The sequence below is a fragment of the Lipotes vexillifer genome, unplaced genomic scaffold, assembly GCF_000442215.2.
Source record: "Lipotes vexillifer unplaced genomic scaffold, Lipotes_vexillifer_v1.1 scaffold1451, whole genome shotgun sequence".
In the NCBI taxonomy this organism is placed as follows: domain Eukaryota; kingdom Metazoa; phylum Chordata; class Mammalia; order Artiodactyla; family Lipotidae; genus Lipotes; species Lipotes vexillifer.
Genome location: NW_006795096.1, coordinates 748,689 through 764,382, shown reverse-complemented (window position 1 = coordinate 764,382; position 15,694 = coordinate 748,689). Strand labels below are relative to the sequence as shown.

The following is a 15,694-nucleotide window of genomic DNA, read 5'->3' as shown; positions in this document are numbered from 1 at the left end:
GATCTTCCCGGACCGGGGCACGAACCCGCGTCCCCCGCATCGGCAGGCGGACTCTCAACCACTGCGCCACCAGGGAAGCCCCTATTTATTTATTTTATCATTTATTTATTTTGGCCGCGCTGGGCCTTAGTTGCGGCATGTGGGATCATTTAGTTGCGGCACGCAGACTCTTAGTTGCAGCATGTGGGTTGTAGTTCCCAGACCAGGGATCAAACCTGGGCCCGCTGCACTGGGAGAGTAGGGTCTTACCCACTGGTCCACCAGGGAAGTCCCCAGACCTGAGCTTCTGACCGGATGGACAGGAGGGAGAACAGGAAGGGTTCCGGCTTCTCGGGAGGTGGCTCGGCGCCTTGGGATGGTGGCAGCGTCCTCGGGCCCCGTGGAGCTGGCAGCATGGAGCCGGGCTCAGAGTCCTCCGGGTGTGGCCCGCCAGCCCCCTCGGTTCCAGGGCTCCCGCCAGCCTGCCTCCACCCCTCGCCAGCTCAGGCTGCCAACAGATAAAATGAAAGATTAGTGGCTCTCCTTAATTGGTGACCAGCAGCAGCTTTCAAGTGTTAAAGAGAGGTCGGCACCTAATCGAGGCTGGGTGATGGGAAGAGCTCCAGGAGTTTGGAAAGGGGAGAGCTGGGAAGAGAATTCTGGGCAGCCGTCCAGAGCGTTTTGCAGTGTCGGGACAAATTCTCTCTGCAGAGAAGCCTTTGTTATCGGCCCAGAGCAGGGCTTGCAGGTCTCGCGTCCCAGCGGCCTGAGCTGTGCAGGGTGGGCGTCTTTCCCTGGGGGGCTCGGGGTTCCGCCGAGTTGGGAGGAGAGGGGGCTCCCTTACTCCGTCCACACGCTGGTCCTGCAGCCCCGCCCCAGACCCACAGAGGCCGGTAGATGGTGGTTAGACCTGAGGTCCCCAGATGAAAATTGGGACCCCGATTCCAAAGCAGAGCAAGTGCCTGCTAATGGCGGCCCCTTTCCAGATTCCCCCCTGGAGGTGGGGGAATGGCTCTGATGGAGAGGATGCCATGCCGGGACCGGACCCTATACCCCCAGGGCCCCCGGGACCCGCTGGCTGAGGCTGCTCCCTCGTCCGGGGAGCGGGGAGGATTTGCCGGGAGGCAGAAAGGGAGGAGCCGCCTCGGCCGTGTCGGGAAGGCCGCGTGCCGCCCTCCCCGCTGCGCCGGCCGCTCGGGGGCCTGAAGCATCCGTTGCGCCTTCACAGATGACAGCCACGAGCGGTTCCCCTTTGGGCCGCCCTCCACCCATTCCTCCTCTTCCTCGCACCAGTCCGAGGGCCTGGACGCCTACGACCTGGAGCAGGTCAACCTCGTGTTCAGGAAGTTCTCTCTAGAAAGGTACCGAGGCCACGAGAGAGGGGAGGCTGGGCTGAGGGGCAGGGATGAGGCGAAGGCTGCTCTCCGCTCGATCCCCTGCAAAGGGGATCGTCCACGGCACCCGGGTTCTAGCATCAAAGTCTGGGAATCATAGTGTCCCAAAGTCAGAAATCACTGCCCCTGGCTCCCAGTCAGGCCCACGTAGGAAGGGGCCTGCCCGTGGCCACACAGCCCGGCAGAGGCAAGGAACGGGCTTCTCATGGCGGACCGGCCCTGGGCCCCGCCCGTGACTCCCCGAAGCCCGGTGGGCTGTGCCCACGCAGCCTTCCCGGTGTGCGAGGAGGGGCCGGCAGCCCTTGCACCCGATGCAAGCAGCCGGGGCGTGTGTGACCTCCGTCTCCCGGTGGCAGCGTGTCCCGGGGCCCCTGCTGCTGGTGTGTGCTGTGACAGCAGGAGCCGGTCGCCAGCTCTCTCCTAGGTGGCTGCTGCTGTGACTCCCCGGGGACGCTGCAGCCCAGGCCCCGCTCTCTGGGTGTCCCGGCCGGGAGTCCTAGATACAGCTGCCTAACCCCCGTCTTATCTCCCGACCCAGACCCTTCCGGCCGTCTGTCACGTCCGTGGGGCACGTGCGGGGCCCTGGGCCCTCGGTGCAGCACACCACGCTGAGCAGTGACAGCCTCATCTCCCAGCTCACGCTGCTCGGGGGCAACGCGCGCGGGAGCTTCGTCCACGCGGTCAAGCCGGGCTCCCTGGCCGAGAAGGCCGGCCTCCGCGAGGGCCACCAGCTGCTGCTGGTGAGGGCCTGGGGGCTGGGGGAGGCAGCAGTTCTGGTTCCTCTGCACATCTGCTGCTGACAGCGCAGGGACCCCCCCACCCCCAAGCCTGCATTAAGCTGCGGATTCCCGGCCAGGAGGAGGGGTTGCCAGGGGGCGGGCCTGTCAGCTCCTCTCTGGAAGCCCCTCCCCGGGCCCTTCTCTCCACGACTCTTCGCTCGTGTTCCTAGAGCCTGTGCACGCGCGCGCACACGTGCTCCGGGCGGTGGGCGGGAGGCATGTGAACCCCATTTAAGTGCGATGCTTTCTTCCCTCAGCAGCGCTGAGCTGGTCTTTGTTGAGGAGAGGTGCTTTTGTTCCCTGGCGGGGCAGTCTCACCCCCGCAGCTCCGCTCGCCTCGCCGTGGAGCCCAAGCAGGACAATGTGTCTTTGATATCTAGCTAGAAGGCTGCATCAAAGGCGAGAAGCAGAGCGTCCCCTTGGAGACGTGCACGAAGGAGGAGGTGCACTGGACCATCCAGAGGTGCAGTGGTCCCGTCACACTGCACTACAAGCTCAACCAGGAAGGTGAAGACCCCAGGCGGGGCGGGCGGTCCCTCCCCTTGCTCATCTGCTCATCAGGAGGACTGAGGGGGCAGGTGTGGGGCGGGAAGGGCAGACGCGCTGACACACGCGGGCACACACCTGCCCTGGCATGCCTCGGGCCTGTGCCCCACTCGCGGTGGAGGCGGCACGTCCAGCCACGAGCAGACTGCCTGGCCAGCTCCCCCCTCTCTCTGCGAGGCTGAGGTTTGTTTCTTCTCTCTCGGGCTTCCTGGCCCTGACGTAGGCAGTGACTCTGGGGTGACCGCGCCTGCACCCGCAGGGCCACTGAGCCACACCGCGGCCAGGCCATCTGCTGCAGGACAGCCGGGCCTCACCCCCTTCTCATCTGGCCCCCCGGCAGCTTTTTCAGGGTGTCTCCTCTTTCTCGGCCCAGACTCCTAGGCAGCGTCTTCCTTCTCCCAAACTCTTGAGTTCTCGTTCTCACCTCTGGGTGTTTTCTTGCCTGATTATCTCTGCAGCTGGATCTTATTTTTAACCACCAGGGGCTCATGAATGTTTCAGCAGAGCATAAATAGCCGCTGTCTCTCTAGCGGTCCCCCACTGCCGCCTGCTTGCCGCGTGCTCCCTCCCAGCAGTGCCCGGTCAGTGCAGAAGACAATGATGCTCTGTCCCCAAATACGGGGCCCAGCCATCTCCTCCTGCAGGCGGGCTCCTCCCCTCTGCCAGGCCGGCCTCCCAGCCCAGCAGTAAGTCTCCAGGCACTGCCCCGCTCACCAGCCCCGGTGCCACAGAACCCAGTACGAGCAGAGCCCCCTGGCTCTGTGTAGCAGCAGCCCTGCGTCTGGAATTCAGTGGAAGAAGGGCTCCCTCTGGCAGGATCCTGTTTCCTCCCGGGTGGTGGAGCCGTCAGATGGTGATTGGTGTTAACTCCGCCTAGGTGGGTGGGAAGGGCCCAACCGGGAACCCCGTCTCTCCATGGTCAGACAGGCCTGCTGGCCCAAGTCTCCCTGGCGTGTGAGGTGTGGCCTGTGAGACATAGCATTTGAGGAACTGTTTCTGGGCCTGGCAATTAGGACTGTTTTAGCTTCCACTGTGTTATGGCTGTCTGCATGTGGGGCTGATTTCAGGATTTGTATTATGGATTTACGTCTTGGACGTTTGCTGAAAGTTACTGCATTTATTGTATTCATAGTTTTATGCCCTGCTTCCTTCCAAAGGGAGTCATAAAATTTCACACTAAAGGGCAATGGTGTTAACTAAGGTTAAAACGTGTGCCGTGGTCCTACCACTTTGGAAAACCATTTGGCAGTATCTCCCAAAGCTGAATGTATACACAATCAGTGACCTAGTAATTCCAGTTCTGTGAATACATCCAAGAGAAATGAGTACCTACGTCCACAAAGGTGTAAGAGTGTTCATAGCAGAGGTATCCATAGTAGCCGGAAACTGGAAACGGGCTAAATGTGCACACCAGAGAAAGGATAAATCAGCGCCACGTGGAATACCCTACAGCGATGAAAAAGAACACACCGGACTTTCCGGTGGTTGGGACTTCTCCTTCTAGTGTGGCGGGGTGTGGGTTCGATCCCTGGTTGGGGAGCTGGGATCCCACATGCCTCGTGGCCAAGGAGCGGAAACATGAAACAGAGGCAATATTCAATGGGGACTCTGAAAACGGTCCACACCAAAAAAAAAAAAAGCACACACGATGCTACGATGCAGCATCGCGGCTGAAGCTCACAGGCATGACGTGCAGTGGATGTCAGACACGTTCTGGCGGATGAGCACGTACCGTCTGCTTCCACTTACATGAAGCGAGGCAGAGCTTACCTGTGCTGCTGGCAGTCGGCACAGAGGTTACCCCTGCAGGGCTCTGACGTGGGCATGAAGGAAGGTTCTAAGTGGTGGTTACCCAGGTCTAGACACTCGTGAACATCCGTCGTGCAGAATGCTTAAGGATGATGGGGTTTACTGCACGTAAGTTACCTATCAAAGATAAAAATGGTAGAACACAAGCGCCGTGTGTCGGTAGGGAGGGACATGGAGATCGCAGCAGAGGTCCTAGATTTGCTGCAGCTTGGCACAAAATTTCGCTCTGAGCTTCTTGGCAGCCAAGACAGAGAGAGAAAGCCATCCGTAACTCAGCTGCTCACCGGGGAGGACAGACGTTTCCCTAACCACACCCCCGTGATGAGAGGACCGCATCACGGGGGTGTCATCCGCGGGGAGCCCAGCAGCGGGAGGCCCTTCACCGATGGCTTTTGCGTCTCCTCCTTCCACAGGGTACCGGAAGCTGCTGAAGGACATGGAGGAGGGCCTGATCACGTCGGGGGATTCCTTCTACATCCGGCTCAACCTGAACATCTCCAGCCAGCTGGACGCCTGCTCCATGTCCCTGAAGTGCGATGACATCGTGCACGTCCGCGACACCATGTACCAGGACAAGCACGAGTGGCTGTGTGCGCGGGTCGACCCCTTCACGGACCACGACCTGGACATGGGCACCATCCCCAGCTACAGCCGGTGAGGCCGATGGGGCCGTGCAGCTCGGCAGAGGGGCTCACGGCGGGGAGCCTTTGCCTGCCAACCAGTGACCGCCCCCCATTCCCTCCTCCTCTTTGAAGCCCCCCAGGAATGTTGCTCTCTTAGATCCCGTTGCTTCACAAAATCCCAGAGTGCCGTCTTTCCATCATTACTGGACAGCTTAGAGCCTGAGTTTATGCTCCCTGTGTTCGACAGTCACCTTTTCCGTAGCCCACCTCCCCAACACCGTTCTGTAATTATATAGCAGTAGCCGCCAAGGGCTGAGCATCAGCCTGCCCCTGGTTAGCCGCCATGGGCATCTATACAGCATCCACAGACTCTGACTCTGCTGCCCAGGCCAGCCCTGCAAGGCTGGCCAGCCTCAGTAGACCAGATTTACAGATGAGGAAACCGAGGCTCAGAGAAGTTAAGCGACTTTGCCCCAGTACCAAGATGAGTCAGTGCCAGAGGCAGGATTCAAGCCAGATGCTCAGTGCCCAGTCCCTCCCTGGTGTACCTCTGGGGCTCAGAGCTCACACACTGTGTAGAGCCCCCTGCCCGGGCCAGGCCCCCGCCGGCTTCCCCAGGCTCGGCCCTGGGGTCTCTCCAACCCCTGAGGCTCCGCCCTCCCCTCTCACCTCCCCAGAGCCCAGCAGCTCCTCCTGGTCAAGCTGCAGCGCCTGGTGCACCGGGGCAGCCGGGAGGAGGTGGACACGGCCCACCACACCCTGAGGGCCCTCCGGGTAGGTCACCCAGCACCCCGCCGGCTTCACACCACCTCCCGGGCCCTTTTTGGAGGGGATCCCAAGTGGGAGCCATCCGTCTCTGTGGGATGGTGGATTGCAGGGAGCCGGGCTCCTTAGGGCCGCCCCCTCCAGAAGGAGCCCCACCTCTGCACCCTCCCCAGCTGCAGTGCACGGTCCCCTCTGCCGGCTCCGGTCGTTGCTGGAACAAGTCCCGAGGCTCCTCTCACCCCCTGAGCTTGCTCCCCTGTCAGGAGTGCTTTGATCCACGACGGGTGTTCTCCCGCCGCGAGCACGGAGCGGGGCTGGGAGCCGTCTCCCGTTCTCCGCGGCATCAGTGTGCCAGCGGGTCTGACCGGTTGCTAAACTGATTTCAGAACACCCTGCAGCCCGAAGAACCGCTTCCCACTGCGGACCCCCGGGTCAGCCCCCGCCTCTCACGCGCGAGTTTCCTTTTCGGCCAGCTCCTTCAGGTAAAGCTCTCGGAGCGCCTGCTGACCTTCAGCCACGTTTTGCCGCAGCCCTGCCCTCTCCCTACCGAGAAGAGGAGGCTGTATCAGAACAGCAGTGCTCTGTGTTTGTCCCCCACTTGCAGCTTTTCACGGCACCTTACATCTTCCGTCCCATTTTATCCTCACAGTGACGGGTCGGTAGACAGTCTGCACCTGTTGGAAGCAAACCTCGCTTTCATAAAAGATTTGAGCAAACTTAGGGCTAAAAGAAACTTAAACATCTTAGCTGCTCAAATATTAATGGAAAAGTGAGGAGAGGAAAACAAACATTCCAGATATCCAGGTCCACAGATTGAGCGTTAATTTATCTCTGAGCATCCTAGCAGCCAGGGAAGAAAGGGAAACCCAACAGAGTCTTTATATCTTACCTGGTGCCAAAACGTTTTAGGTCTTTGGAACCAGGAAAAATTTTTCCCTTTTACTGGATTCTAAGAGGGTTTTTTTTTTTTTTTTTTTTTTTTTTTTGGCATGGATTATTGTACGAGGAACATTGAACAGCCTCATGGGTGATGTGTTCAGAAGTGATTTCACATAAACGCAGAAGCATTCCATGCAGACTTTTTCTCTATCACCAGTTCACAAAAGCTGAGAGTACTGTTAAGATGTAGCCCCGCAAGGATGTTCCCGTGTTGGCTCTGTGCTAATTAGGCCCCAGCAGAGCTAGTGTGTCACTCCATGGCTCCATCCTAATGTCGGAACATAGGAAACCCAGAGAAATGGTCCACAGTGTGACCCTAAAACCCAGGTGGAGGCAAACAGGTAGCAGAAAGACACTTACGGAGGTGGAAGGGAACCCTGGTGAAGTCCGAGGCACCCCTGAAGGAGGACCACGTGAGACCACACTTTTTTGTGCCCGCACGTCATGCATGAGTCCAAAACCCTGAGTTTTTGGGTGACTCACTCGAAGGCCGGTTAACAACAGAGCAGGGCTGACATCCCAGCTCCCTGGACTTTCCTCCCTGCAGAGGGAGGGTGTAGAGAGGCTCAAAGTAGCCCAGGGAGTATGGTGTCCACCGCTGGGCATCCCTTTCCGCCCTCCAGGACTCAACTCTGAATGGTAGAAGGGCTCAGGCACTCCCCCGGAAGACTCGGGGATGCCGAGGCAGGGGGTGAAGTCACCTGCACCCCCCCGCCGGGTGGGCCGTTTTGGGGGCGGCCAGGGGTCTTCCACAGCCGGTGCGCTCCAGGCCTCACAGTGCCCGCGGATCCCCTAGATGTGGGTGGGATTGCAGGGGGGCGCCGTTGAGGGCCTGCTTGGGACCAGCCGGGGAAGAGAGTGTGAGCATCTGTTCGCTTACTTGCCTACTGACGGCGCCCAGGCAGCTAAAGAACTTGCGCCACCTGCTAGGTGTCCCCTGCGTTGAGAGGGGGCGTGACTGACCCAGGCACCCGGGGCAGAGCCCGGATCTGAACGGAGGTCTCCGGAGCCCGGGTTACGCCTTCCTCCACCCCTTCCCCTCTGTCCGCAGTTCGTCAGCAGGTCCGAGAACAAGTACAAGCGGATGAACAGCCACGAGCGCGTGCGCATCGTCGCGGGGAGCCCGCGGGGGAGCCTGGCCCGGACCTCGCTGGACGCCGCGAAGCTCCTGACCGAGAAGCAAGAAGGTGTGGTGCCGACCACCCAGCCCCTCCCCGCCCCATGCCTGCCCGGCGGCCTCAGGGGTCTGGGTGGGCCGCGGGGGCCCCCGAGAGTGGGGCTGGGACGTCTGCTCCCTCCAAAGCAAGGGTACCGCCTGGGGAGGAGCTGCCCGGCCCTGGCCGGGAGGACCGACAGCCGCCGGGCGCATCCTGCGAAGTTCCCCCGACCGACGCCCGCCGTACTTGGTTTGAGCCCGGACACCCGTGTTATTTGGAGCTGTTTGCTCTGGAGCGTTTACGTATTGATTCTCTCCCCGCTGAGCACCGACCGCCATTTATCGTGAAGCCAGCGAGGGGCCTCCCGGTGTGCAGTCCCCTGTGGAAGGCCCTGCCGGCGGCGAGCAAGCCCTCCCAGGGCCACGCTGGCCCCGGCGCTGATGGTGACGAGGGCCAGGGGCGCCTCTCCGCTCCAGCCTCAGCCCAGGCCCTCCCTGGACAGCTTAGCACCTGGAGTGTGTTACGCGCTTCTTGCCGGCGCCTCCTGGCCTGTGAGCAGGGCCGTCTCGTTGGCCCAGCTCCCAAAACAGAGCCCGGTCCACAGGTCACTCCGTAAACTTGCCTGGATGGCAGAAGGGCGTCCTGGGCCGCCGGCTTGCGTCGATTTGTGCGGCGGGTTTTGAGAACTAGCCCCCGGTGTCTCATCCCCACTCCCAAATGGTTTTCAAGGCTCCATGGAGCCAAGAGGGCACCTGGGCTGCCCCTGCCCCAGGCAGTACCAGCCCTTCCCTGTCCCCTCCCAGAGCTGGACCCCGAGAGCGAGCTCGGCAAGAACCTCAGCCTGATCCCCTATAGCCTGGTGCGTGCCTTCTACTGCGAGCGCCGCCGGCCCGTCCTCTTCACGCCCACCATGCTGGCCAAGGCTCTGGTCCAGAAGCTGCTCAACTCCGGGGGCGCGATGGAGTTCACCATGTGCAAGCCGGGTGAGCTCCCCGCTGCAGGCTGCCCTCCTTTCCCCTCCCCCGCCTCCTGCATCAGGGCCTCAGGAGCCGACGGAAGGGTGTGGATGGCTGGCTGCCGTGGGGCCTGTAAAGTGGGACCCTGACCTCGCCCTCAGTTGAGAAGCCTCGGGGTCTAGTGGATGAGGCGAGATTCACTTCCATGCGGCCAGAAAGGGATCAGACACGCAGCACTGTCGAGCCCAGGAAGCAGGGCGGAGCCTGGACGGGACAGTCGGCCCGAGACCACCTGTGCTGCCCTCAGGACTGGCTCCTCTCCCCACAGATGTTGTCACGAGAGACGAGTTCCTCAGAAAGCAGAAGACAGAGACCATCATCTACTCCCGAGAGAAGAACCCCAACTCCTTTGAATGTGTCGTTCCCGCCCACATCGAGGCTGTGGCGGCCAAGGTGAGGCCGGCGGGAGGCTGACAGGGCTTGTGAGCCACCTGCGCCATGGAGAGGGCGATGCTCTCACCTCCCCACGGGTGAACCTTCCTCTCTCCCTCTGCCACGTGCTAACGTCTCCAAGCCCTGTCCTGCGGCTCCGACGTGCATTTATATCGGGAACCTCCTCTGTGTCTGATGGCTTCCTGGTGGTGGTCCTCTGGTCCGCGTTGTTCAGGCATGTGTGTGCGCCTGGCTGTGATAACAGGGGCCAGAGATAGCGAGCAAGCGGGCGACAGGCACCGTGTTCGCCGAGTGGGGGAAGTGGACCGTCAGAAGGGCTCTTGGCAGTGACGCAGAAAAGGCGTCTGCACGCAGTTTGGAGTCTGCTGGAGCCAGGCTTTGAGACCCTGGCCGGCTCTGAGCGTGGAGTTCTTCCTCGCTCCAGGGCCGGATGAAGGCGGGGCTCTCGGCCCACGAGGATGACCACGGCCCCAGAGTCTGGGACGGTGACCTGGGGGGTGGCAAGGACAGGAGTCCAGCCGGAGATTCCGAACTTGCCGCCCAGCCGATGGTCACTCCCGCCCCCTCCCGCATCGTCACACGGGTCGAAGCATGGGCAGAGCTGTCAGCCAGCCTTGAAGGGTCTGTTGGGTATTAAAGCTTAGGGAATTGTGACAGCCGGAGCCGATGGACAGTGAGTGGGCAGGGCTGGAGCTGAGAACATTCTGGCTGCGAAGGGGTTCCCATCCCGGAATCCGTGCTGTTAGAAATCCAGCAGTGGCTCTGCTGGAGAGACAGAGGAGTGGTGACCGGGGGTGCAGGGGCCTGGGGCTGGCCCTCTCTGCCACTGGACCTGGACTTTGTGAAAATCCACTGAGCTGCAGGCTTAGGAGCGCGTGCACTTTTCTATATTCAAGTTTCAGTGCAGAGGCTTAAGTGGCACCTTCAGCAAAGCAGGGATCGCCCTTCAGAAACGACGCGCTCTCCGGCCCCAGGGAGTCGTGCTTGAGAGCCCTTGCATCCTCCCGGGACCGTCCAGCCGCCTCACCTTCCCTGTGTTTTCCACCCACCCCGTCCTAGTACCAAGAGCGCCTCCGCCGGCAAAATAGAGGAGCAGGTGTTCTCCACACTGACTTGGGTTTTTATTAAGACTCACGCACACTGCCTGATTGACCCCGGGCTGGGCGCCGGGGCTCTGCCAGCACCCATCCCTGTGCAGCGGGAGCCAGGTGTCCGGACGGGGGGGGCCTTGTCTCTCAGAGGTTGGGTTCTGCCTGGCTCGTTCTCTGGTTCAGCGGGGGGCACGCGGGGCTGTCTCGCCCCTGGCTCTGTCCCGTGGAGCCAGACCCTGCCCGGTGGACCCGCCCCAGGCACCCACACAGGCCGAGGAGGCAACGGGCCCCCGCCGACCGCCGGCCACTGTGTTCACAGAACAAGCACTGTCTGCTGGAGGCCGGGATCAGCTGCGCCAGGGACCTGATCAAGTCCCGCATCTACCCCATCGTGCTCTTCGTCCGGGTGTCAGAGAAGAACATCAAGAAGTTCAGGTAGGGCTCCGGGACCCCCCGCAGGGGCCCTAAAGCACCCCTCCACTCCCCCGACCTCACCAAGCCTCTGGGGCTCCCGCCAAGAACAGCTGGCAGTGTTGGGCCCGCCCCCGCCCCCCGAGCATCCCTTTAGCGAACCCTTATCGAAGGTCAGTCCCCAGTCCAGGGGGACATGGCCCTGACCCCTCCAGCAATGGAAACAGTAACACACACACACACACACGCACGCAAAACGCGCCCAGGAGGATGGGTGGCGGGAGGGATGGGGGCGCCCTGGGACCCAGGTGGTCCGGGAAGCTAGCATTGGAGCAGGACCCACCACAGTGAGGCCAGGCCCTGCAGGTGCAGAGGGCACAGCTGGCGCCCAGACCCCCAGGCGGGGATGGCCCAGAGGAGGCCAGTGTGCTGGGCAGAGCGGTGAGAGGTGACTGGGGCCGAAGGGGGTCCAGACCACACCGGGCCGTGTCGGCCACGGAAGGATGTGACGTCTCCTTCTGAGTGAGACGGGAGCTACTGACGGTTTTGAGGAGTGACTTAATCTAGTAAGGGATGTAAAGGCCCCGCTGGCTGCTGCGTTGAGACACAGGCATTGTGACAGCCCACACGAGGGGTAGTGATGCTGGGACCACATCCTGTCTGGCGGGCGATGAGGAAAGGTCCGATTCTGGGTCCGTGTTCAAGGTCGGGCCTGTGTGATTGTTGAAGGGTCAGCGGTAAGATTTGCTAGGAAGAGGAAGTCAGGGTGATGCTGAGGTGTGGGGGAGGGGCGTGGCCTGCCTGTCACATGGCACCATCTCTGATCCCCACCCTTCCTCGCAACACAACTGCAGCTGACACTGAGAGGCGTCAGGCCACTCCATTCACTCCGCAAATATTTACCGAGCGCCTATTAAGTGCCAGGCCCGGGACCCCATGAGTGATCAAAAGAGTGCAGAGTCCCCACCTCACCGCCTCCCACGTGTTAGGACGGCTGCTGTCCAAAACGCAGAAACTCACACCTGTTGGCCCAGATGGGGAGCAGTTGGAGCCCTTGCGCACTGCTGGTTGGGAACGTAAAAGGGTGCAGCTGCTGCGGAAAACAGTGAGGAGTTTCCTCAGAAATTAAAATAGAACTACCATGTGATCCGGAAATCACACTCTCAGTCTAGACTCAGAAGGATTCAAAGCAGGGTCTTCAAGGGGTATTTGCACGGCCATGCTCACAGCGGCGTTATTCACAGTAGCCGAAAGGCAGAAACAGCCCAAGTGTCCACTGACAGATAAATGGATAAACAAAATGTGGTCCATCCCTACGAGAGAATACGATTCTGCCTTAAAAAGGAAGGAAACTGACACATGGTGAAACATGGCTGGACCTTGAGGACATGATGCTCAGTGAAACAAGCCAGACACAGAAGGGCAGACACTGTGCACTTGCACTTCTATGAGATCCCTGGGGGGGTCAGATGCACAGAGACAGAAAGTAGAGGGGTGGGTGCCAGGGGTTGAGAGGCAGGGGGAAGTGATCGTTTAATGGGTAGAGTTTCAGTTTTGCAAGACGAGAAAGTTATGGAGATGGATGCACTTCACTGCAAATAACTTAAGCACTGCTGAAATGTACACTTACAAGTGGTCAGGATGGGAAATTTTATTTTCCGTGTACTTCGCCACAATTAAAAAGACTTGCTTTTTAAAGTCCCCGCCTCTTAGGATTCCCTAATGAACAGAATAAAAGGGGACAGTGCGTAAGGTGCTAAGTGGTAGACGCGATGGAGAAACAAAGCGGGGAAGGCAGCGTCGGGCGGGCGGGGTGGGCCCCACCCCCACAGCAGGGGTCCGCCCAGCCAAGCCGCACCCCTGTGCGTCTCCCTGTCCCTCCGCCCGCCCGCAGGAAGATGCTGGCCCGGCCGGAGACTGAGGAGGAGTTCCTGCGCCTGTGCCGGCTGAAGGAGAAAGAGCTGGAGGCCCTGCCGTGCCTCTACGCCAGCGTGGAGGCGGACATGTGGGGCAGCGTGGAGGAGCTGCTCCGCGTCATTAAAGACAAGATCGGGGACGAGCAGCGCAAGACCGTCTGGGTGGACGAGGACCAGCTGTGAGGCGGGGGCACCGCTGAGTCCCAACGGGACTCGGGAGGGGGGTCCCGCCGAGGGGCGAAGGGCGTCCTGCTGCCTAGACGGCCTGGGGGCCCCGTCCTCCCGTTGAGGGAGAAGGGAGACCCTCCAGGGAGCCCCCCGGGGGCAGATGCTGGTCGGGAGGGAGCAGGGAGTGGTCCACTCCACCGAGGGCTGACCTGCTGAGTCGGCCAGCCCTGCAGGCGTGAGTCGGGAGACAGGACCCCACGAAGGACACAGAGCCAGGTCGGAGGCCAGCGGCCCCTGGAAGCCGGAACAGCAGTTGAATGTCACGCGTGGAATAGGTGTGCTGCCCGTAGGGAGGGGACCTGAAAGTCAGGCATCCCCCAGCCCTCGGGACACAGGATATGCGCATTCCCAGACAGAAGGGGAGGTGTGCCCTGTTGTTTTTCGTGCATTAAAATTTCTCCAATTCCTTGTTTTCAACCAATTGTTTAATAGTTTGCAGAGGCTTTCGGCACCACTCCCAGCGAGCTCAGTTCAGGCCCCATGTCATATGCTGGGTGAAGGTAGGGTGACCGTGCATCCCAGTTTTCCCAGGACAGGCCTGATTTACAGCTGGGTTTGGGGCTGATCACTAACAGCACCCCCTCTGGCTAAGTTGCTTCCTGATTTGGGCGATAAACTGTATCGTCACCCTGGGAAGGGCCCCCCCACACCTTTCATGGGCTGCCGGGAAGGTCTCACCGTCTACACCCCTGCGTCCCCTGGCTGCAGCCGCAGGCTAGGCCCTCCTGACCCAGGTCCCCCGCACGTGTGCTCCGGCTCTCTGTGCCGGTAGCATCCTACGCGATGCAGCCTCGATCCATCTTTCAGTTCAGGAAACAGTACATGGGCCAAGGCCCTCCGGTGGGCTTACTGCCCACGGCCCAGGAGCCACACTCCCTCCACAGCAGACAGCAAAGGCTTTATGGGCTCTAGAACCATTCTTCTTGACCCTCTCAATGCAAACTTCCTGAGTACAGGCACAGCCAAACCAGGCCAGCTCCAGCCTGGCACCATGGCGAGTATTCATTCAGCAGCTGGTAGGTAGCAGGCTGGGGTTCAGACCTAGGTCTGTGTGTTCATGGGAGTTGTGGGAGCAACTGCTCGTTGATAATCCACGTCTACACTGCCTTTCTCACCAACCGAATCCTGGTTTTATCCTGGGAAACCACGTGCACAGCTAAAAGACCATAGTCCCCAGCCTCCCTGGCAGCTAGAGTAATCAAAGAAATGTGAGGCAAGGTTCAGGGTAGAGAGACAAAGCAGACAAACAGCCCTTCCTCCCGTTTCCTGCCTAAAATACAGACGTGATGGCTGGATCTCCTGCAGTCATTTTGGATCTTGAGGTGCCCTTGAAGAGGGAAACCCTGCACGGAGGATGGTGGAACAGAAAGCCAGAGTCACTGATGACACTTTGCAGCCCAGGACTGCTGCTTGGGTTTCTTTTACATGAGACTGAAATAAATTTTTCTCTTGTATTCAGTGGCTGTTATTTTGGTTCTCAGTTACTTGCAGTCTCGAGCAATTCTTAACAGACATAGTTTTGCATTGCTTTATGGTTTCAGATACCATGGACATGAGTTGATGACCCTCTGGTACGTTTTATTGAAGATATGAGTTATTAATAAAAGAACTCTTAACAAATACCTCATCCTAAAACAATAGCGTGTGTCCTGTAGCAGTTTCTAGCATTTCAACTCTTAGAAATCGCATCAGCACCACAGAGCCCTGGGAGGTATGAGTTGGGGGTGGGGGGGTCCTAGGAGGGGGCCGGGTTCTCTCCTCCCTGTGATGATCCATCTCTACAGCCCAGGGTCTGAGTTTGCCTGGGAGTATGATGCCTTAAAAAAGTAAAAAATTCCTCCAGGGCTTCCCTGGTGGCGCAGTGGTTAAGAATCCCCCTGCCAATGCAGGGGACACGGGTTCGAGCCGTGGTCCAGCAAGATCCCACATGCCGCAGAGCAACTAAGCCTGGGCTCCACAACTACTGAGCCCGTGTGCCACAACTACTGAAGCCCGCGTGCCACAACTACTGAAGCCCGCGTGCCACAACTACTGAAGCCCGCGTGCCACAACTACTGAAGCCCGCGTGCCACAGCTACTGAAGCCCGTGTGCCTAGAGCCCATGCTCTGCAACAAGAGAAGGCACTGCAGTGAGAAGCCCATGCAGCGCAATGTAGAGTAGCAATGAAGACCCAATGCAGCCAAAAATAATAAATAAAATTAATAAATTTATTTTAAAAATACCAAATTCCTCCAAGAGCCAGTAAGCGATGCTTTTTTCTCCAAAACGGCCCCCAGAAACAAGCTGGATGTGCTGGGTCTGGAGAGGCCATGATTCCAGAGGTCCAGCTGTGATTATTTAGGGCCAGATAAACTGCCACACGAGGAGATGCAGGAGCTGGAAGGTCTTCTGCTTCCATCTTGTTAGAACTCTAAGTCAAATAGTAAATTTTCCCCAAGCCCAGGCAATCGTGTTTCCACTTAGAAACCATGCTTCCTTGTAAGTACTTAGAGCCAAGGGGACAGACGTGACTGGAAAGAAGTCCCGGAGTAAAAGGCCTGCTGATTTATTTATTTTTATTTATTTATTTATTTATTTAACTTCAGAATTCTCAGACTTGTGCAGAATAACCAAACCCGCAACTCGCATATAATTGTGGGGGGGGGGG

At 59.4% G+C, this 15,694-nt stretch overlaps 1 protein-coding gene across 2 annotated transcripts in view; it reads left to right on the top strand.

Annotated features, from left to right (window-relative positions):
• CARD11 (caspase recruitment domain family member 11) overlaps nucleotides 1-13,463 on the top strand; it is a 31,743-nt gene extending 18,280 nt beyond the window's left edge. The window contains exons 13-23 of one of the 2 annotated variants that reach the window (XM_007467421.1): nucleotides 1,208-1,340; nucleotides 1,912-2,113; nucleotides 2,533-2,659; nucleotides 4,921-5,161; nucleotides 5,808-5,904; nucleotides 6,282-6,377; nucleotides 7,886-8,021; nucleotides 8,795-8,974; nucleotides 9,276-9,400; nucleotides 10,811-10,926; nucleotides 12,797-13,463. In XM_007467421.1, the coding sequence (XP_007467483.1) occupies nucleotides 1,208-1,340; nucleotides 1,912-2,113; nucleotides 2,533-2,659; nucleotides 4,921-5,161; nucleotides 5,808-5,904; nucleotides 6,282-6,377; nucleotides 7,886-8,021; nucleotides 8,795-8,974; nucleotides 9,276-9,400; nucleotides 10,811-10,926; nucleotides 12,797-13,001 (1,658 nt within the window). In that variant the 3' untranslated portion in view covers nucleotides 13,002-13,463. The remainder of the gene's footprint in view (nucleotides 1-1,207; nucleotides 1,341-1,911; nucleotides 2,114-2,532; nucleotides 2,660-4,920; nucleotides 5,162-5,807; nucleotides 5,905-6,281; nucleotides 6,378-7,885; nucleotides 8,022-8,794; nucleotides 8,975-9,275; nucleotides 9,401-10,810; nucleotides 10,927-12,796) is intronic. The other variant, XM_007467422.1, reaches the window with a different exon arrangement.
• The last annotated feature ends 2,231 nt before the right edge of the window (nucleotides 13,464-15,694 follow it).